Source organism: Nannobrachium achirus, assembly GCF_963921795.1.
Source record: "Nannobrachium achirus genome assembly, chromosome: 16".
Classification (NCBI taxonomy): domain Eukaryota; kingdom Metazoa; phylum Chordata; class Actinopteri; order Myctophiformes; family Myctophidae; genus Nannobrachium; species Nannobrachium achirus.
In genome coordinates this window covers 8495926-8518091 of record NC_137823.1, presented here as the reverse complement: position 1 = coordinate 8518091, position 22166 = coordinate 8495926, and the positions used below count along the sequence as shown (strand labels likewise).

The 22166-nt window shown below is 40.7% G+C and overlaps 1 protein-coding gene across 1 annotated transcript in view; it reads left to right on the top strand.

The window, feature by feature from the left end:
• Window positions 1-21918, top strand: part of LOC308300277 (uncharacterized protein) — a gene marked incomplete at its 5' end in the record, with an annotated part of 25549 nt that extends 3631 nt beyond the window's left edge. Inside the window, 6 exons of the mRNA XM_080744097.1 lie at window positions 1664-1828; window positions 11136-11280; window positions 12809-12889; window positions 13214-13260; window positions 14947-15039; window positions 15566-21918. Of these exons, the coding sequence (XP_080600223.1) occupies window positions 1664-1828; window positions 11136-11280; window positions 12809-12889; window positions 13214-13260; window positions 14947-15039; window positions 15566-15587 (553 nt within the window). The 3' untranslated portion in view covers window positions 15588-21918. The remainder of the gene's footprint in view (window positions 1-1663; window positions 1829-11135; window positions 11281-12808; window positions 12890-13213; window positions 13261-14946; window positions 15040-15565) is intronic.
• Between the last annotated feature and the right edge of the window lie 248 nt (window positions 21919-22166).

Here is a 22166-nt window from a genome sequence, read left to right as displayed (position 1 = left end):
ACCTACTGCATACTGCGTACATAAATGCATACTGTGAAGTTGAATATATTAATCTGTTGCACATAGAACACTGTGAAGATGTTTACAAAAGTTAAGTACAGTACAGTAGCAACTACTGGAAAAATATGCTGTTGGCGTATAGAATATGCCAAACTTTTTGCACATGTACATCTGAGGATGCTCTTTTCTTTTCCTGTTGCTCTTTTTCCTTTTGCACTCCTTTATTTTTTCATTTTTACGTCTTACTATTATACCTTTTTAGATTATTTATCTTATGCTATATTTTTCTTTTAGCTCTACTTTTTATATTTTATATTTGTACCTATTGTGATTCAATTATTAGATGTTCTGATTTAAATACCTTTGGAAATATACAGTTCTTTGACTGATATTTGGCTGATAGGTAACCATAAGTTCTCTGTCCCTTTGGCAGCATTTGTTTGGGGTTCTAGGGTCGACACTTTAACTCCTTCAGCTGTTGTTTTAGGGGGGAATTGTTGGGTTAAAAACATTTAATATCTATTATATTTAAAACACCAACTTCAGTGTTACAAGTGACAAGGTTATTTTGTTGTGATCTGATAATAATGCACGAGATGAGAATGTCTCCACTGCAGGATGTCAATCAGGTCATAATGCCCAGGACAGGATAACGAATTGGATAATGCCAATCTGGCCTTGTCCTTCTGCTACTGGGCCCAAGACAAGGAAAACATCTGATATCTTGTTATGTTTAACTGTCCAATGAATGCTTGACAAATCTATTTTCCCTGTGCCTACTGAAGTATATTTGTAAAATGATGTTACATTGTATTCAGATTCAGATTGAGAAAGAAAAGAGACACATGTTTATTGTACTGTACTGGACATCTATTTTGTATGCTCATTGATTTAATATACAGTAAGAGAAAAACCGGACTTACACTGTGTGGTCTCATTTATTGTGTGGGAGTGAATTCAATCATTTTGGGGAAACTGTCTATTCATATGGAAAATAATAATCTTTAAATCAAACGCAAACGTACTGATGACATAGATAGACCTGTATGAATATAAATTAAAATGTATTTAATTCACCGGTTTGATTCCCATATCTCCATTTACTCCATTCGTACCTGGTCTTTAATGACAATGATAATGATAAGGAATGTATAGCAAAAAAAATATATATATTAATACAAAAAAAAACATTAGAGTGTACTATCACATATAAAACAATTAGGGAAAACATACAGAACATTTAGATCACTATGAAGTCAATCAATCAATCAATCCACAACATATCTTCCCTATTGTATTTATTGATTTTCCTCCTGTATAGAAAGTCGATGGGAGCCCAACTTGATTTGGCCGCTGTGGCGACCCCGAAGGTCGCCAACTCGGGTGCCCTAGCTAAATCAGTAGAGCATGCCCTGGGCTACATCTGTGCAAAATTTGGCGCTTTTAGACTAATTTAACACGAAATATCCCTATAGCCACCGACTAAAAATAGTCATCCCAAAAAACTAAATTGCACACAGTACACATAGGCCACTACAGAACTGGCAGCAGGTATCGTTTCTCTCTCTGAAGTATCGTGAGATTTAGTTGCCAGACTAAATGGACAGTCTTGTGATACTACTTTCCTCTAAATATTCCTTGGTCATGTGTTCATGTATTGCAGCTCAGTGGGAGTGTTCCAGTACCCTCGTGGTGAATTGTACTTCAGTGGGAGTGTTCCAGTTATATATCGCAGCTCGGTGGTAGCGTTCCAGTTCCCTGGACGACAACATGAAGAGGTTCCCATGGAGGTGGACCCACCAGACACTGGAGATCTTTCACACACAGAGTGAGTGTCACGTCAGGCTCTTCTCAGATGTTGCACCCACTCCTGGATGCTGCGAAACTGAGATCCCCCTTCTTACGTATGACAGAAGCTTAGACCCCCACACATGCACAAATGTGCACGCACACACTTGTATGTTTATTTTGTTTCATCAAATTCGAAGGGAGTTGTCCTTATTGAGTAATATTAACTATTTCTAAAATAAATAAAGCTGTTTTTAATTAGCAATTTTACTCTCATAGAGTACATGCATTAAAAGACAACTTTAGTTTTTTACAACAAGGGTTCATCTTTTAGATTGTAATTAAAGAATACCAGTAAGACTCCCTAATCGGGAGATAAGCGACCGTAGGTGGCTTATCTCCACAAATAGGGCTAAAATTTGTTTTTCCAAAATCTTCCTGATCCATGTTGATGACATGAGTGTAGACATGCTGTGTAGTGATATTCGTGATTTTAGGGCAAAAACTGTAGGAGCAGTGTCCAAAAATGTGTTTTAAAAATCGGCCTGAAGGTGGCGCTAGAATAGGGCCATGTGAGAAATGAGGGGTGGGGTCTCCGCGTTGCCTTGGCGGACGAATAGGTACCGGCCCCGGCTCTCCCGGACGCTCCTAGCCCGAGTTACGGCATTTTATGTGCGCTGCAGTGGCAGGGGGTCCTCCACTGGGGGCGCCACCACTTTTGCATCCGTTCTGGAGCACCAGGAGTCGGTGGTCCCCGGGAATTCCCCGTGAGCAGCCCCGTTGGGGTGGTCATTTGGTCATTTTTGCACATTTGGTCATTTTTTACATCTGGGGGTCCCCCAGGGACCTGGGGGTCCCTGGGGCTCCGGGGGTCCTTGGAGGTTGTAGTTTGGCAGGCAAGGAGTGTGTGTGCAAAATTTGGCATGGATGGGAGCAACGGTTGTGGAGATATGAGCAGGGCAAAAGTGTGACGGACTCACTGACTCACTCACTCACAGACAGCCGGTGGAGGTTTTGGTAGTAAATGCGACCTACGGTCGCAATAAAAGATGAGTGTTAAAATTATTTCATTTACTTCTTTCTATTGTTTTAGAGATTCTTATTTCAGTGGTTGGGGGCATGCGTACAAGTGGCTAAATATGTCATTTTACACAGAATAAGCCCATTCCCAAGATACAACGCAACCTTTCATGGTTGGATGTGACTTATGGGAGCTAGAAGTGTTACTGTAAATAGCAATAAAGAAACTGCTGGCTTATTGTGTGTAAAAATACATATTTAGCCACTTACGCATGCCCCCATGCGTATGCATGCCCCACATTTTAGCACGGTAAACGCGATAAAACAATAGAACGAAGCAAATGAAAACATTTTAACACTCACTTTTTCTTTTCTCTAATTACAATCTAAAATATGAACCCTTGTTGTAAAAAAACAAAGTTGTCCTGAAGTTCCCACCAAGAAAGAAGCTGTCAAAAAATTATTTCTTTGCATTTTCTATTCCCTTTAGGCATTAATAACAACAATCAATTGTTTTTTTTACAATACACCTCCAATTTTTAAACTATAAGCCTCTACCAAACGGTAGAGATGTACGTTATTGTTAAGGGTGCATTTGATAGAAAAACTTTAACTGATAGCTAGAACAATGAAACTTCTCCAGTTGATTACTTACATTAAAACAAACAAAAAATGTATTACAAGTTTTCTGAAACTTTATTTTTAAATATGCAAACTATGCATTATATGCGCAAAAATGCCACATTTTCATGTATTTTGGGGGCATATATCTGAAGATTGGATAATGGCAAATTGAAAAATATTGTTCCATTTTCTTGACATATTAGTGACAAAACAAATATCAGATGATGAACTTTAGATAATATGTTGAACTTTGATAATTAGGGTTGAATAGGTGAACAGGTGTACTGTGTATGTTGATTGGACACTACTCTTTTACCACTAACAGACATCTCAACCGTTTGGTAGAGCATATTTTTTAAACAAGAATAAAATCGTACTTTTAGAACTATTTCAGCATAATATTATAATGACAAAACATTCAATGCTTCATAATAACAACAATGAATGAGTAGAAGTTGTAATTATTCATAGTAAATAATATGTTTTTAATACTTTAGTTTTACTTGCACTACCTTTACCATCAACGGGCACATCTACCGTTTGGTAAAGCATGTTTTCAAAAAATTATTTGACCATTATTAGTTTTATTTTTATTGCATTTTGTTACATATGCATGTTCAGTAACATCTCTGAGATGATATTATGTAAAGAGAATCCTCCTAGCTTTGAAATTCCTGCAGGAGAGAGCCAAGCTGTCAGGAGTGTTTCTCTTGTGTCAGATTTCCTCTGTGTCACATGACTTGGAAAGCATGGTGTGTGAAGTCACTGCACCCTCAGGTGGATATTATTGGCCATCAAACACCTCAACCAAATGGTAGAAATGGCTGAATGAGGTTGAGTTAATTTTAGCATTGTTTTCAATGAGAAATATGGACTTAAAATGTGCTCTACCATTTGGTTGAGAAAACTATCAAAGAGTTAAGGTAGCTCCTTTCGGAACCTCTCCCTCTGCTATAGCTCCGAGAAGCAATGGGGTTGAAACAAGAGTTTAAATCGCTGTTTTTGTCAGCCTGTGGTAGGTTTTTTTGCCCCGACCGCTTGGTACATTTCGGTACACAGATGAATGGCCGGTCACGCATGTGCATTCCTGCTTCTGTAAAATTGCATTGGGAAAAACTGTCCACAGGCTGACAAATACAGTCATTTAAACTCGTTTCAACCCCATAGCTTAGAGTTTTTTCCACGCTAGAAAAGTAAACATCTGAGACATACTTTTTGGATACGATGTGCACAAAACGTCAGAAGTGTTAATGACGGCGGAGCTTCACTGGAACTTCCCGATTTGGGCTTGTAGTTTCCAGGAACCTCGTCTCAGAGCTATAGCGGAGGGAGGGGTTCCGAAAGGAGCTAGTATTAAGACATATACTGTAAGTCTTATACAGCCAGGGATCCTTTTAAAAGACGTTGTGAAATGAAACATACTGTATTTCTGTCACACTTTTAGAGCATACCCGCAGTCATAATGAGGACATACAGTATCTATTAGATGTTTGTGCATTTGTATATCGCCTAAAGGTTGAATTTTGATTAGTTCCTATAAACGTAAACGTACTGATGACATAGATAGACCCGTATGAATATAAATGAAAATGTATTTAATTCACCGGTTTGATTCCCATATCTCCATTTCCTCCACTCGCACCTGGTCTTTAATGACAATGATAATGATAAGGAACGTATAGCAAAAAAATATATGAATACAAAAAACATTAGAGTGTGTACTATCACATATAAAAAAATTAAGGAAAACATACAGAACATTTAGATCACTATGAAGTCAATCAATCAATCAATCAATCCACAACATATCTTCCCTGTGTATTTATTGCTATTGTTACATTGTCTTTCTTTCAGTGACATGGACGTTGGCCAGTGAGCGCCAGTCATCACGGGGTGGCAGTGACTCAGGGGTAGAGAAACCGTCCTGAGAACACAGAGGGTTCCCAGTTCGATCCCGGGCTCCCGCAGAGTTATTGTTGAAGTGTCCTTGAGCAAGACTCTGAACCCCTAGTTGCTCCCGGTGAGCAGGTTGGTGCCTTGCATGGTTTCCTCTGCCATCGGTGTATGAATGTCTGTGTGAATGGGTGAATGTAATTCACTTTTCTAATGTGAACAACAGTTAAAGCTATTCGTATTATGTCCAGTGGATACAGCTGCCCCAGTGTTAATTAAAAGTGTTATGTTTGTCTTTTAGTCTTAAGATTAAGACTAAAAGACTTTGAGATTGTTACATTTAGTCTTCATTCAAAGTGTTGGGTATTGTTACTTTTTAAAGTTACTGTACTTGTCAAGTTACAACGTTATTGCCTTTTAAAAGTAATCCGTTACGTTACTGCGTTTCCCCTCTGAGAAAAGTAACGTGTTAGAAACGCGGCCTTTGGGAGTGGGACCTGCATGCATGCTTCCTTTGACAGAGAGAGCTCATTCATTCAGGAAACAAGACAACATGGCACTGGTGTGCCATGTTGTCGTCCGTTTATTCGGTGCACTTGGTGCGTTGTCGTTCGGAAATCCAGTGCGCGGCGCACCAGTGTGCTGCGTGCACGCACTGACCGACCCTACTCAGAAGATGGGGTTTGACAGTGTGGTGCGTCAGTGCGGTGTTTTGATTGGTTGGTTTTTGTCTCGAGCGCTTCTCAGCTGTGAACAATGGAGGAAATGACTGCAAAATGCAGCATTTGCAGCTTAATTGGTCGTTTGGGCTTGATAGTTTCACACGCATCAACGTGTAAACTAACAGCAGGTACCGGTATGCCAATGTGTTATGAATTACATCTCCTTTCAATATCAACGCTACGTTAGCCTACTTAGCAACTGCTGCTTTTCAGAAAGTTTACCTTCAGAGTTCAGAGTGAAAAAGCGCACAGCTGCCTCTTAACTGGTCGTTCGTGAACAAGCCACACTGAACGCACTCTACAACGTCACCACCCACTGCACTCACTACACTGAGCACACACCCGGTGCGCATTTCCGAACGCACCCAATGTAACGTGATTATTTTGGAAAAGGTAACTATAACGAGATTACTAAATTGCAAAACCAACTCGTTAGGTTACTCCGTTACTCCCAAACCTAACGCTGTTACGTAACACAGTTAGTTATAATGCTGTTACACCCAACACTGATTATTCAAAAGACTAAATCAGAACAAAATTGTATTATATATGATGTGTTTAAATAAATGTGTGTGTTGTCCATTGTGCATGGTCTCCCATTTCTGTTATGAACCATATCCAGATTCATAAGCATTGTTTATATAACATTAAACTTTGTGTGGAGAGAATGTGTGGAGGGAATGGAAGCCCCTCAAGGACCTATGGGGGTCCCCGGCCTCACCCCACTGTAAAGTGTAAGTTATGGGTCGCCTAGCAACAGTGGCATTCTGAGCTTTAATGTATTTTCATTGGCTGCCCTTTGGACACAGCCCTTTTGGTTATCTGGCGCCATCATCTGGCAAAAACTGCGAACAACATTATTAACATTAGCCAAATTCCATTCCATGGATGATTAAAATACTGTTTAACTAGAAGAGTGGGCACATGAGAACCAGGTAAATGCTTTGGGAAATGGAGAGAAATAAGATAAAATATACATGATTTGAAGCAAACAGGATAGGTGGGCTCCAAGGAAGTGCGGGAAGTGGACAGTGTTTAATTGGTATTTTTTCCCAAAACATTTTAAAACATGTCATCTGTTATTTTGCACATTTTGACAAAATACATTCTCGAATGATAATCTGTTTCTCATGTAGGTACTGCATGCCTCAAATACAAAACTGATCAAATTCAGGTTCTGCCTCTTAGTAGCCTACATGGCTTATTACCTGGTGTATCTTGAAGCATTACATTTCGTTGTGATTATGGTAGGTTATGTATAGGAACTGTTATTACAATCATGTTACAAGTGTAATGAAGTAGCTCAAAGGTCTTCAACAGGGGGTCTGGGACCCCTAGGGGGTCCTCAGAGTTACAACAGGGGGTCTTCCAAATCTTTGTGTGATAGAAATGTTTTCTTCTTTTTTATATTAACCACTTGAATCCTAGAGTCCATATTCTGAGAACCTTAGCCAAAAATAGCAGATCTACAAGCTCAGTAGATCGGCTATTTGCGGCAAAGACATTTAGCGTGGAGGTGAGAAAAGAGCAGTCCAGGTACAGAGTGAAAGGTCAAGTTTATTAAGTATTGACAGTTCAAGTGGTTAAATATCTGAAAACACAAATTGACATGAATCCAAAATACACTGATGATCGTGCAGTCAAACCATGAAACTATTAGTGGGACAAATATGTGAAAAAGGTGTTCACTTCCGGCAGAAATTGTGAAAATTTGCACCTAAAGGTATTTTTGTGCGCTGAATTCAGAAATTGACAGATCCAAGCACTTTTCCCATGGGATCTGTTGGCTCTAATTCACCTTAATACCATACAAGGAAAAAAGACCCCCCCCAAAAAAATCTTCTTTAAGTGAGGGGTCTATTCCTTGGGCTAGACCCCACAAAACTATGGTTTAGTATGGTTTAGTGATTCATCACTTCCATCCATTTTTAGCCCAAGGAATGTTTTTCGTGCAAAACAAATGCTTGCAATGGATTCAGAATCATGAAAAACCCCTAGATAGACCCCTCACATGCTACTTAAAGAAGATTTTGGGGGGTCTTTTTTCCCTGTATGGTAAGTGAATTAGAGCCAGCAGATCCCATGGGAAAAGTGCTTGGATCCGTCAATTTTTTAATTCAGCGCACAAAAAAACCCCTACAGTACCGGTAGGTGCAAATTTTCACGCTTTTTCCCGGAAGTGAACACATTAGCCTATTTTTGTTACATATTTCTCCCACTATATATGGAATATATGAAAAGGTTGTGGGGGTCCCTGCTTCATCTCTCTCTCAACTAAGGGGTCCTTGGCCTGAAAACGTTGAAGACCCCTGCAGTATAGTGTATGTAGTATGTGGCCGATGTGGCCTCCATGGGTAACTGGTCTGATATACATCACTTGTCAGATGGCCAAGAATTGGCGTGACCTCGCCCTTTCGCATGTCGCCCTGCGGCCCTGAGGCATCTTATTATAAAACATACATACATACTACTTTAGCCCTATATTTTATACCTTGGCTATTTGAAAATAGCTAATGTACAAGCTCACAATATGCCGCTATGCGAAACGTTGTGAGCTTGTAGATCCGCTATTTTCAAACCGTTTATACTTTTACTTTTTGTACTTTCAGTACATTTTGATGCCAACACTTTCACACTTTTACTCAAGTACATTTTGAATTCCGGACGTTTACTTTTAACAGAATATTTCTACATGGCAGTATTGATACTTTTACTTAAGTAAGACATGTGAGTACTTTTTCCACTGGTTCTGGGTTCATCTTTAACCATGTCAACCCCGGCTGGTAGCCTGCATGGTAGCATGACTATGACTCTCACCTACTGAATGTGTGAGTACTGTAAACAAGCTGGTTGCTACGGAAACCAGTGGCATCAGTTCAGAAAAAGCTAAGGTATGGCAACATGACTGGTGTCTTGCACACTCGCGACCTTAGCAACAGGCATGATACATTTATTTTAAGTACATTTCATTTTCCCCCCCCGTTTCTATGGTTTCTTGGGCTGGAACGGTTGTTCAAGTGCATTGCACCTGTGCAGCTGAACCTGGGAATATACCATTTTGTCAAAATGGAGAGAGAAAAAGTGTGGAGAATATAATTATAATACCTTGTTAAAGTGACCATTTTGTAACATTTTGCATGTAGTTATTTTACTGTAATTTAACAACATAATAACCAGCACAGATAGACAAAGAGACGTTCATGGATTCATATTTAAAAGTAACTTTTATTTTCCCCCCTGGACCCCAGGGTATGGCAGCTGCATACCCCTGCCATACCCAATTGACGCCCCTGACGGAAACAACCATGAGCCGTTGCACATACCTTTCCAATGAATGTTTAACTTGCTTTTAACTTTAATCGTCGTCTTTTATTGGAGCATTTATTTTGTTAATGTTGTGAAATATTGCAGTAGACTGGAAGTGATCTTTTTTCTTAATTCAAAACTATATAATGTGTTTTTAGTTTGTCATGGTGGCACCTTGTAGGTGTGTGCCTCTCTCTAAATCAGGGGTTCCCAAACTTTTTTTGTCTCAGGGCACCCCATGAATATATATTTTTTTTTAATCTGAGGCACCCCACATTATAATTTTCACTCTCAGCACCTTATATTTATAGCATATCGTCGTCGTCGGGTGGAAACCTTGTATGTCCAAAACCATTAGTTGTGTATTTATCATCTATAAAATGTACTAAATACAAGCACACAACATCGCGAGGCGTTGTGTGCTTGTAGATCAGCTGTTATCATTAGTTTTGTGCTACAGTCTTGTATGATGAAGCAGGGCTTTGCTTTACCAAAATACGTACACATTTGAAACTTGGAGATACAAGGTTTCTGCCCGGCATTGACGATATTTTAGTGATTATGTTGCGATGAAACCGTTGAGATAATAGCCATTTTGGTTAGAACTGACTGAAAATAAATGTACTTCAAGTTTAAAATGATACTAAATATTTTTTCAAGTGGCCAAATAAATTCCAAATATTATCAAATTATCTCGCGGCACCCCTGGACTGCCATCACGGCACCCCAGGGTGCCCCGTCACCCACTTTGAAAACCCCTGCTCTAAATGGTGCATTTATATAGCGCCTTTATCCAAGGCGCTTTACATAGCTAGGTGCATATTCACCCATTCACACACACATTCATCCATTCACTCACACATTCACACACCGATGGCAGAGGAAACCATGCAAGGCACCAACCTGCTCATCAGTAGCAGTTAGGGGTTCAGACTCAAGGACTCTTCCACTCTAACTTGAACTGGGAAACACGCACCCGCGCACACACTGCTCTTCTTAATGTGCATCACGTTGTCACCCTGATCGATGCCAAAGGCAAAGCACGCAAATCATATTTGCCTTGTGAACGCGCAGACTTCCCGTTTGTGAAGAGAGCTGTTAGCCATAGTGACAGCTGGTTTCTGAGAACATGTAGTGCAGAGAAGAAGATTACAGTTTGGCTTGAACCACTTCAAAGTCATTCTTATCAGTTTGACTCAGAGCATTTATTTGCCTTTTAGGGGAGTGCATACACACAATACACACACACACGCAGGGACGGACTGGGACTAAAATTCAACCCTGGCATCTTTGCCAGACCAGCCAACGCGCGCGAAGATACTCTACCGGTCGAGGGCGGCACATATAAATACACAAGTGTTTAATACCACTACTTTTACAGACAACAAATGATAACTACACAACTACACAATCCATACATTGTATAACACACAGTTCTCACCACCAAACAGCGGAGTATGAACATGATTAGTGCCAAAATGTGTCAGAAATTTTGCTATTTTCTTTCTTTCTTTTTTTTTACACCAGCCCCCCCAGCCCCCTAGCCTACCAGCCCACCGGGCAAATGCCCTGTATGCCAGATGGCCAGCCCGCCCCTGCACACACGCACACGCACACGCACACGCGCGCGCACGCACACACACACACACACACACACACACACACACACACACACACACACACACACACACACACACACACACACACACACACACACAGCACAGGTCAGTCTGTTATGCCACTGTATACAGTTAAACATTAACCCTCTTTATCATCCTCTAGTGAACAATTGACCTGCAAAGAGGCACACACTCACACAAGTCACAGAAAAGGACAGAAGTTACTCTACTCGCTACTTTGTAGCTTTGTCAGCTCAATATTAGCAGCTCAAATATGGATAGACACAAGCCTCATAGAAGCTCGGCAGGTAAGTGTATACGATTTATGATGGAGTAAAATTAAAACTTAACATTTTAATCAAATTGAAATGAACAGAATAGAATACATTACAATATAGTCCAGAGCATATGGCAGATTCATAGCCTCTAGTTCATGTGGAAGGGCACTTTGGCACACATCAATGTTAAGGATAAGGTCAAGTTTATTTTGGCCCCAAACTGGCCAATGTGTTGCTACAGCAGTAAGACAACTGTTACTTACTAGTTCTAGTTTGATATACCAATTTTACTGCATTTGAGGAACGTAACTCTAATAATCTTTTGATAAAAGATTCTCATGGCCTCCCTATGGGAAGAACACAACTCTCTCAAGGCCAAGTACACTTTTAATTAAATAAATAATGTAATAAAGTATTTTTTAAACAGTCATAATAATGTTCTCTCTGCTATGTTTTATCTTTTGACTTAGGTAAAAGCAAAGAGACAAAGTGGTTGATATGAGGGTCAATGTTACATCAGTTACATTCTGTAAATCTGTAACGTACATTGTCAAAGTGTCATCGGAACGAAATGACATGGAAAGATACCATTGCTAATCTGAAGCTGAGCTGTTGTTTCCATAAAGTATGTGATGGCGCGCATCGTGGCGTACGAATTTCATACGTCACTGTGTACGCCATCACATACAGTGAACGTCAAAGTGAAGGAGAAAGAGAAAAATATATATACATAGGCTTATATGTGTTAAGAAAACATGGCGCAACAAAGCCTAAACATTGCTATGAAGGTAATGTCAAAATGTTGCAATGCTGCAATACTATAGGAAGTTATTGTATGGTGTTGTTGGGTCAAAGTGTGAATGAAGTGCAGGGTACTGTTACGATCGGACCGCTTGTTATGAGCCGCTAGCCTGTTAGCCGTTAGCCTGTTAGCCGTTAGCCTGTTAGCTGTTATGGAGAAACTCAATCTGTTGCTGCATGAGACGCTAGCCAGTAGCCTGTTAGCTGTTACGGTGAAACTCAATCTGTCGCTGCATGAGATGCTAGCCAGTTAGCCGTTAGCCTTTTTCAACTTGTAGTACACAGTTATTTTCAGTCAGTTCTAACCAAAATGGCTATTATCTCAACGGTTTCCTCGCAACATAATCACTAAAATATCATTACTGTCAGGCAGAAACCTCTGCGGCACAAAACTAGTGAAAACAGCCAATCTACAAACAGTGCTTGTAGATCTGCTGTTTTCACTAGTTTAGCACATTTTATAGATGATAAATACAAAACGAACGGTTTTGGACATACAAGGTTTCCACCCGACAACGACGATATGCTATAAATATAAGGTGCTGGGAGTGAAAATTATAATGTAGGGGTGCCTCGGATTAAAAACATATTGTTTTGGGTACCCTGAGACAAAACAGTTTGGGAACCCCTGGCATAAACAATCATAGGTTGACCTGAACAGTACAACTGCTCTGTGACTGTAAGTTACAATTTGCAGTTATGGATCACAATGATTCCTATAAACAAATAACATACATATTTGTTTACATTTGTGCAGCTGTCGGTCCAATGTGTCGACAACCCATCTGGAGTACCAGGAGTTGTGGTGAACGGGGAGTGGACGTTTCCTCTGTCACAGGTGATTTTAACCTTCACACTGACTAATAATGTGCTTCTCTTTCATGTCAAGGACCCCCAGATTAATATGCATTTGGCCGCAGCACCCACAACTAAAAATGTGTTGTGCCAGAGACGATTTTTGTCTTAAAAATTCACACCTTTCCTGGATTGTGCTAAATGTGTCCAAAATAGTCGATCTATACAGTACAAGCTCTTTTTAAGCACACTTGCATGGGATTGTGATGACCATGTCAAATAAATGTGTGTGTGTGTGTGTGCGTGCGTGCGTGCGTGCGTGCGTGCGTGCGTGTGTGTGTGTGTGTGTGCGTGTGTTTATCAGCAGGTCACTGCATCTCAGAGAAGCTTTGGTGATGCTGGAGGTCGTTTAAGGTCAGTACTAAAGCAGTGGCTCAGGGGTAGAGTTGCTGTCTTAGAACACAAAGGGTTCCCAGTTCAATCCTGGGCTCCCCCCCAGAGATATTTACCATCCACTCCAATGCAATCCAGGATCTTTAGAGCTCATTTTCTCTGTTCCATGCATATCCATATTCCATGCATGAGGTGTTCAAGGTTTAATCGAGGCTAAATTGCCTTTTAAAATGCTTGGTAGCCAATAGCTAACTTCAAGCTAACTTCATCCTCTTCCTGTACATGCACAAAGGAAAGTGTTCAGGCAAGTCATGGCTGCAGGGCTTGTGCATATACCAGCACTTGACTATGTAGCATTCTATGGCCATTGGGCGCCCTCTAGTGGTGAAAGGTGGCATTGAATGAGACAAATTTGCACGAAATTAGCATTTGCTCCCCTTAAATCCACACACTACCTGTACATGTGTTACACTTCTAAATGTTAACACTGTGTTATCATTGTGTTGTCAAGGTGTGTGCATCATTAGAACCACAGAACCACCATTTGATTACAATTAAGCCTCTCAGACCCAAAACTATAGAATGTTTTGTTACCGTTGGGGGATTTTGTCCACAATTCCGTGCTGTAGCCTATTGATGTTGGTGCCATAGGAGAGACAACAGGCAAATAACCAAATAGACCCATATGGTCTATTTGGTTTCATTTTACGCTCCCACGAGTTAAAGATCTATAAGGGTCCATTTGGTTGCCAACCCTCCATCATTTAGCTGGTGGGGACCACCTGGAACCCCCTCAAGGACCACTGGTGGTCCCCGGACCACTGGTTGAGAACCACTGTTTTATGTAGCAGTGCCCCTCAGTTTGGCCTTGTGCCCCCTCAAACCAACGGCATGACCTGAGGCCACAGTGGCCTTAATTTCCCAGATGACTGTACCACTTTCTCCTCTGTCTCTTTCTGGTCAATACGTAGACCGTAGACACCAGTGTCTCTTTCTTGTCCATATGTAGACACCAGTGTCTTTTGTTGAGTCCCCATTTTTAAACCAATCCAGTATCTTTGATTTGTGCAGGGCTGAGCATCAGATTGTAAATAGCCATTTATTTATTTCACAGCAGATAGTCTACATATTAAATGTAACCCTTAAATTCATTTAATTCTTTCAATGTACTAAAATCTTGTTTTATTTGATGGCCTTACTGCCCTGGCATTTGTCCTTTGTGCCATCAAAAAATGGATAACACCAAGGCCAAGTGGCCATGCCCCTAAAATGATGAAATTTCAGGCCTGGATGTCACACTGATCAAGAAAATAAAAACATCGCACTTCATGTCAAAAAGGTTGCCAACTTCTGCACTATATTAAAGTAGGCGTCGTCGGTTAAATGATGGTTTCATTGCATGATCATGTAGCCTATTGCAGCTCAGAGGGAGCGTTCCATTTCTCTTGTTGTGTGTTCATGTATTAGCTCAGTGGTAGCGTTCCATTTCTCTTGTTGTTTGTTCATGTATTGCAGCTCAGTGGTAGCGTTCCATTTCTCTTGTTGTTTGTTCATGTATTGCAGCTCAGTGGTAGCGTTCCATTTCTCTTGTTGTTTGTTCATGTATTGCAGCTCAGTGGTAGCGTTCCATTTCTCTTGTTGTTTGTTCATGTATTGCAGCTCAGTGGTAGCGTTCCATTTCTCTTGTTGTTTGTTCATGTATTTCAGCTCAGTGGTAGCGTTCCAGTTCCCTGGACGACAACATGAAGAGGTTCCCATGGAGGTGGACCCACCAGACACTGGAGATCATTCACACAAAGAGTGAGTGCCACCTTAGGCACTTCTCAGATGTTGTGCACGCAAAGCCACGCACACTACAAAGAGCAACACATATTGTCTATGGTGAAAAAAATGCAAATGACCCTCTGTCCATGCCATACCTGAAGGCAGTATTCAAGAGAATTGCCTTGTCCAAACTCTCCTGAACTTGAATGCAGCATCTTATGTTGAAAGAATTGCCTTCTCTGTGTAGAAATCCATGCTGTTACACCACATCTCCAGTATTTACTCGATTATGACTGACTTTCAGTTCAGTTTGGTATCAAGCACCGACAAATGCTGACCTTCAAGACTCACAAACGCGTCGCAGTGCGACACGTTGTGAGCTTGGAGGTTTCCCATTTCCACCAAAAGGACCTTTTAGAAATGTCAGCCCCTGCATTCTCTACACGTCCCTGAAGTCAAGTCCATTAATTGCCACTATGTAATATTGAATTGTTAACTGATTGTGATTCAGGTTCATATTGGTGTTATGTTAGGTCATGTTGTTACATTGTCTTTCTTTCAGTGCCATGGAAGTTGACCAGTGAGTGGCACAGACATCATAGAGGTAAGAAAGAAACTATGTAACAGGATAGGTGTCCACCTCTGGTGCATTCAATCAATCACACTTTATTAAGGACACTTGGTCCATAGCAACATAAAGATAAAATATAAATACAAAGACCGACAAAAGGCGGACATAGTCCACATAAAATCATAATTGCTTATAGAGGCTTACACGCCAGTGGTTCCATAGTCTAGGGTTAGTCAAAATTATAGTAATATAGTGACTATTTGGCAAAGACATTAAATCTGTGTGAAATGTGTGGATAGTGCAGGTTTTTAAGGGAAACATGCATTATTATGGATATAAATAAGTAAAGTGTAGCTATATGGAAAGGAAAAGTAATTAAACCCCTCCTTTTAATTTTTTCTTCTTAAAAATGCTAAATACAATTCACAAGTAGGTAGTATCGATACTTATTGTATACTTTTACTCCAATAAAATTATTTTAAATCTTTAGTTACTAGTTACTCTTCAGATATAAATTCTAATATTATAAAACATACATAAACCACTTCAGCCCTGTTTTATACCGTGGCTATTTGAAAATTTGTTGCGTTGTGAGCTTGTAGATCTGCTATTTTCAAACACTTAGTACTTTTACTTTTGGTACATTTTGATGCCAATACTTTCATACTTTTACTCAAGTACATTTTGAATTCTGGACATTTACTTGTAAGGGTGCCCTCACACCAAAGTACCTATGAGAGTGGAATCCGCGTTCCGCCAATGCATTTCAATGAGAGTGAAGCGGTTTCATGCCAGCAGAGGATTTCTGCAAAAAAAAAAAAAAAACGCTCCCTTATCATTGAAATGCATTGGCGGAACGCGGATTCCACTCTCATAGGTATTTTGGTGTGAGGGCACCCTAACGGAGTAGTGCAGTATTGATACTTTTACTTAAGTATAAAATGTGAGTAGCCTACTTTTTCCACCACTGGTGTGTACACTCGTGACCGGACAAATGCAACACTGAATGTGTGGATTTCAAAAGCATCTTTTCTCCTATAGCTTCAGTATGAAGTTGGACCATGTTAAATTCACTGGAGAGCCTCCAACAAAAGGTTTGTGGGATTTTGGTAGGGATGGGTATCGTTCACCTTTGAATCGATACGATACCTTTTTCGATACCTGGAAATCGATACGATACCCTTTTCGATACCATTTTCTTTTTATTTATTATTATTATAATTATAAAGAGTGGGGACTCGCTGCTGCGGTAGAGCAGAGGTGATGATGATGATCACACAGTGTGGCGGAGCGGAGAGTATAGACGTTGGATAATCATCATGATAATAAACATTATAGGCTATTGTCGGCAATTTTCCACAGTGTAGCCTACTAAAGCAGTCATTAAACTCTCAGTAGCCCAACTGTTACAGATGCGACCGGCCAGGGGTGTGTTCAAGAGTATCGAAATGAGGTATCGTTCGTTTTTACGTGAACCGATACTCGATAGTATCGATGTCATGCGATCGATACCATTAAAATTATCGCAGACGATACCCATCCCTAGATTTTGGCCAGTTGGTTTAATGTCGTCTCTGAGACGTTTTCAGGATTCAATTCTTTTTTAAATTGCAAAAGTAGTTCTACAGGCGTTTTGAACTTGTAGATCTTCTACCTTTGATTCTTTTTGTGTGACTCTGTAGTATGATCAAGTAGCGTGTTAATTTATGGAATAATAATAATTATATGTTTCTCCCTCCATGCACCAGCTTTTCATCAGTGTCTCACATCATGTCTTTTTTCCAGACCTCCTCCATCACAATCTGCTGCTGAACAAACACCACCATCTGCGGACCGTCTTCCATCGTGCCTGATGAAGTCTTCTGTGTGTTAGTCCAGGGGTCCTCAACCTTTTCAGGCCGCAACCCCCAAAATAATCATATTTTAACTGATGAGCACTAAGAGTTGAGGCTTTACATTTTGTATAACACGGTTCTATTGTGAGAATAGCAGATCTACATGCTCACAACGCCTCGCAATAGATCGGCTATTTTCACAATGTGTGCCTCTATATTTGACCAATTTTGTCCAATGTTTAATGTGTCATTTTAGAGGTATTAAATAGTCCTTAAAGGACAACTTTGTTTTTTTTTTAAACAAAGGGTTCATATTTTAGATTGTAGATTAGAGAAAAAAGAAAGAGAAAATTGGAGAAAAGTAAAGGTGAGTGTTAAACTGTTTTCATTTACTTTGTTCTAAGTTTTTAGCACGTTTAGCGATCTTGATTTCAGCGGGTGGGGGGCATGCGTTCAAGTGGCTAAATATGTCTTTCTAGACACAATAAGCCGACTATTTCTTTATTACTATTTACAATAACGCTACCAGCCCCCGTAAGTCACATCTGCCCATGAAAGATTGTGGCGCATCTTTGGAATGGGCTTATTGTGTCTAAAAAGACATAGTTAGCCACACGTACGCATGCCCCCAGCCACTGAAATCAACATTGTTAAAATCGCTAAAACAATAGAAAGTAAATAGAGAGTAAATGAAAACAGATTAACACTCATCTTTTCACTAAAATATGAACCCTTGTTGTAAAAAGAAAAGTTGTCCTTTAAATTGTCACATTAGAAATGTGCAGATACCCTTTATATACACATAAACCTTAAATGTTGGTTTGTTTACTGGTGAGTGAGAAAACAATGTGGCACATTAAGATAATCATCTGGGGAGTGGGGACCCCCCTGGGACCAACCCACAGGTTGAGAACCACTGTGTTAAGGCCTGTCCATACTTTGACCGAAAGTTTTCGGTCAAAAGGTCCTTTTCAACTATAAAATGTAATTCCTCGAAAGTTCTGGAATGCTTTTTCTCCGAACAATAGTTCTGAAATCTGCACAACGAGATGTTGTCACTCGCCGAAATCAGGTTCGGTGAAACGGCAAACGTGATTGGTCGGTTGGATCTCCCCCCCCCCCCCAGGTACTGTACATTGGAAAGCCTGGTGACGCGAGGCTACTGTACATTGCTTTTGTTTTTACTTTGCGACCCGCGAAAACTACTGTACTGTGTGTCGGTGCATGCTCAATGAGCGGCGCAACACGACGCAGAAGGTCGTCCAAACGACTGGCAGACATACTTATTATTTCAAAATGTTTCTCCTCGTCCATGCCCAATTGCCCCTCATCCCCTGAACGAGAGTCTGATACACACGGCGGACATACCCCCGCCGGCTAGATGTGCTCGCCTCCCCCTCAGCCGCACAAAGCAGGGCAAAATCCTCCTCCTCCTCTGCCTCCTCTAACATTTCCTCCTCGTCTTCCTCGGTCCTCCTCTTCCATAACCTCCACAAATTCACAATACGGTACGTGCCACCGCTTCCAACTTCCAACGTGCCAACCCTCCGAACAGGAGCGAAGTATGAACATCCGACGCTTTTTTTTTCGGAAAAGATAAAAAATAAAAAAGTTTATTTTTCAACCGAAAAGTTCGGTTCTGTCGAAGTATGGAGGGGCCTTAAGTCTGTTTTTTGTTTTGTTCTGTTCCTGTGCAATGAACCCCAGCCCCACCTGTGGCATCTCCTACTACTGTTACAGCACCCGGGGGGCACACCTCGTTACTTACAGGACTTTGTGTTGTTTTTGAGTCGTTCCTAGTATTATTGGCCTACTGAACAAAAAAAAAATCATTTCATTTTGTAGGCCAGGGACGTGCTGGGCCCCTGATTCAGCCTGGGAAAAAGAGTTGGAGAGGCCCTAATTTGTATTTATTTTTTAGTTATATTTCGTCGTTGTCGGGTGGAAACCTTACATGTCCAAAACCGTTTGTTTTGTATTTATCATTTAAAAAATTATTTAAACTAGTGAAAACAGCCGATCTACAAGCACACAATGCCTCGCACCGCGAGGCGTTGTGTGCTTGTGTGCTTGTGTTGTGTAGATCTGCTGTTTTCACTACTTTTGTGCAACGGCCTTGTATGATGAAGCAGGGCTTTGCTTTGCGAAAGAATTTACAAATTGGAGATACCGGTACAAGGTCTCTGCCCGACTTTGTTGGCCGCACAGCCCCCAAAATGGAACGAGGGCCGACATTTTATTTTAATTTTCTTTCCTAATGGCCGGCCTGGACCGGCCGGGAATGAACCGGCCGTTCGGGAGTTGTCCCGCTTTTCCCAATGGCCAGCACGTCCCTGTTGTAGGCCTATTGCCAATAGCACTATTTTGTATTGATTGTATTTTCATGGTTCTCATGGTTGGTGTGAAATGTGGACATTTCTTTATGGGAGTGCATGTGTGTGGTGAAAGTAATCATCATCCTCCTCATCATCATAGTCAGAGAATAGTTTGGGTAATATGTCATTCATGGGAATGTAAAACTGTGTAAAACTATTATAAGTTTGTTATTCCATGTTCAATATTTGGAGCACCTTCTGCCACACATTTATATAATTTACTACAACTATAGAATAGGGTTCATTTGGTTTGTGTACATTTCCTAAATCTACAAAGTAAACTTTTAGTCGGCCTAACTGTAGTGGAGTACCTAGAATATGTTTTACCTCTGAAGTAGAGTTGGGAATAAAGTATTGATTTAAAGCTTGATTGAGTGTCAATCCCTGCTGATCGGCCATGGGTGCCATCCCGGTATTTCTATTGTCTCCTTGACCATTGTTCTTATCTAAAGAAGGCAGCAAGGCTGTCCGAAACTGTTGGTCCACTCCTCTCTGTGTCCTAATAAAAAAGGTTTGCATCGGCAGCTATGAGTGTGCGGCTATCAGGGCAGGAATTTCATGAAGGCCATGGCCGCCGTTGCCCCTCAGTTTGGCCTTGTGCCCCTCAAACCAATGGCATGACCTGAGGCCACAATGGCCTTAAAGGACAACTCTGCCCTAAATCACTTCTAGGCTCATTTTCCTACTTATATTGATCCCAAAAGACTGTCCATGGGGTCTATTAGGCACAAATGCCCCTGTTGTCCAGTTTCCCCAGCAGAACGCAGCAGCTCTCATAGCATAGAGTGGAGCTTATAAGCCTATCGCTTTTACACTATTTGTTGTGGTCAAAAGTGATTTTATTTTTCATGAATGTGGTACTAGTTGTCATTACAAACACATCCATGTCATCGTTGTCCCACATAAGCCATCATACTCTGCTAAACGGATGTTATTCTCTTATGTGTTTTGCCAAGTCCCGGAAAAGATGCACTGTGATTGGCCAGTACAGTCACTTTGATTGGCACCTGTGCCAAATGCTCCCCCCAAAACATTATTTATGAGAGTGTGATGGCTTGTGTGGGACAACCAAGGCATGGATGTGTTTGTAATGACAAATAGTAAAACATTCATGAAAAAGAAAATCACTTTTGAACACAACACATAGCGTAAAAGTGATAGGCTTATAGGCTCCACTCTATGCTATGAGAGCTGCTGGGTTCTGCTGGGGAAACTGGACAACAGGAGCATTTGTGCCTAATAGACCCCATGGACAGTATTTTTGGATCAATATAAGTAGGAAAATGAGCCTAGAAGTGATTTAGGGCGGAGTTGTCCTTTAATGCCCAAGCTGACTGTACCACTTTCTGCTCTGTCTCTGTCTTGACATGTAGACACCAGTGTCTCTTTCTTGTCATGTAGACACCAGTGTCTCTTTCTTGTCATGTAGACACCAGTGTCTCTTTCTTGTCATGTAGACACCAGTGTCTCTTTCTTGTCATGTAGACACCAGTGTCTCTTTCTTGACATGTAGACACCACAGTGTCTCTTTCTTGTCATGTAGACACCGGTGTCTCTTTCTTGACATGTAGACACCACAGTGTCTCTTTCTTCTCATGTAGACACCAGTGTCTTGTTGAGATTTTGAAATCTTAACTCCCCCGAGTCCCCATCTTTAAACCAATCCAGTGACTTTGATCGGTGCAGGGCTGAGCATGGATCAGATTGTAAATACCATCATTTATCTATTTCACTGCAGATTATCATCTCTAAGCCTTGAATTCAACAACTTCTTTCAATGGACTAAAGTCTTGACTTATTTGATGGCCTTCCTGCCCTGGCATTTGGCCCTTGTGCCCTCAAAAAATGGACAACACCAAAGGCCAAGTGGCTAAAATGACGAAATTCCTGGCCCGGCTATACTCCTTTTTTAATTATAGTGTTTGTTCTGTTGGCTGGCACCTCATAAGGACCGGTGTGCTGTGCATTTTTTTTATAAAAAAAAAAAATCTGAATTGTACATAAGTACATTGTTTGTAGTGAAGTTCTTTTACTCCACTGTTTTTTTTTTTTTAAATGAGTGATTAAAAGCCTAAATTGTGTGCAGGGGCGTCAATTGGGTATGGCAGGGGTATGCAGCTTCCATACCCTGGGTCCAGGGGGGAAAATACAAAAAAAATACTTTTAAATATAAATCCATGAATGTCTTTTTGTCTATCTGTTCTGGTTATTATGTTGTTAAATTACAGTAAAATAACTACAAATGCAAAATGTAACAAAATGGTCACTTCAACAAGGTATTATAATGATATTCTCCACACTTGTATTCTCCCCATCTTGACAAAATGGTATATTCCCAGGTTTCCCAGGTCAGCTGCACAGGTGCAATGCATTATTGTTAAT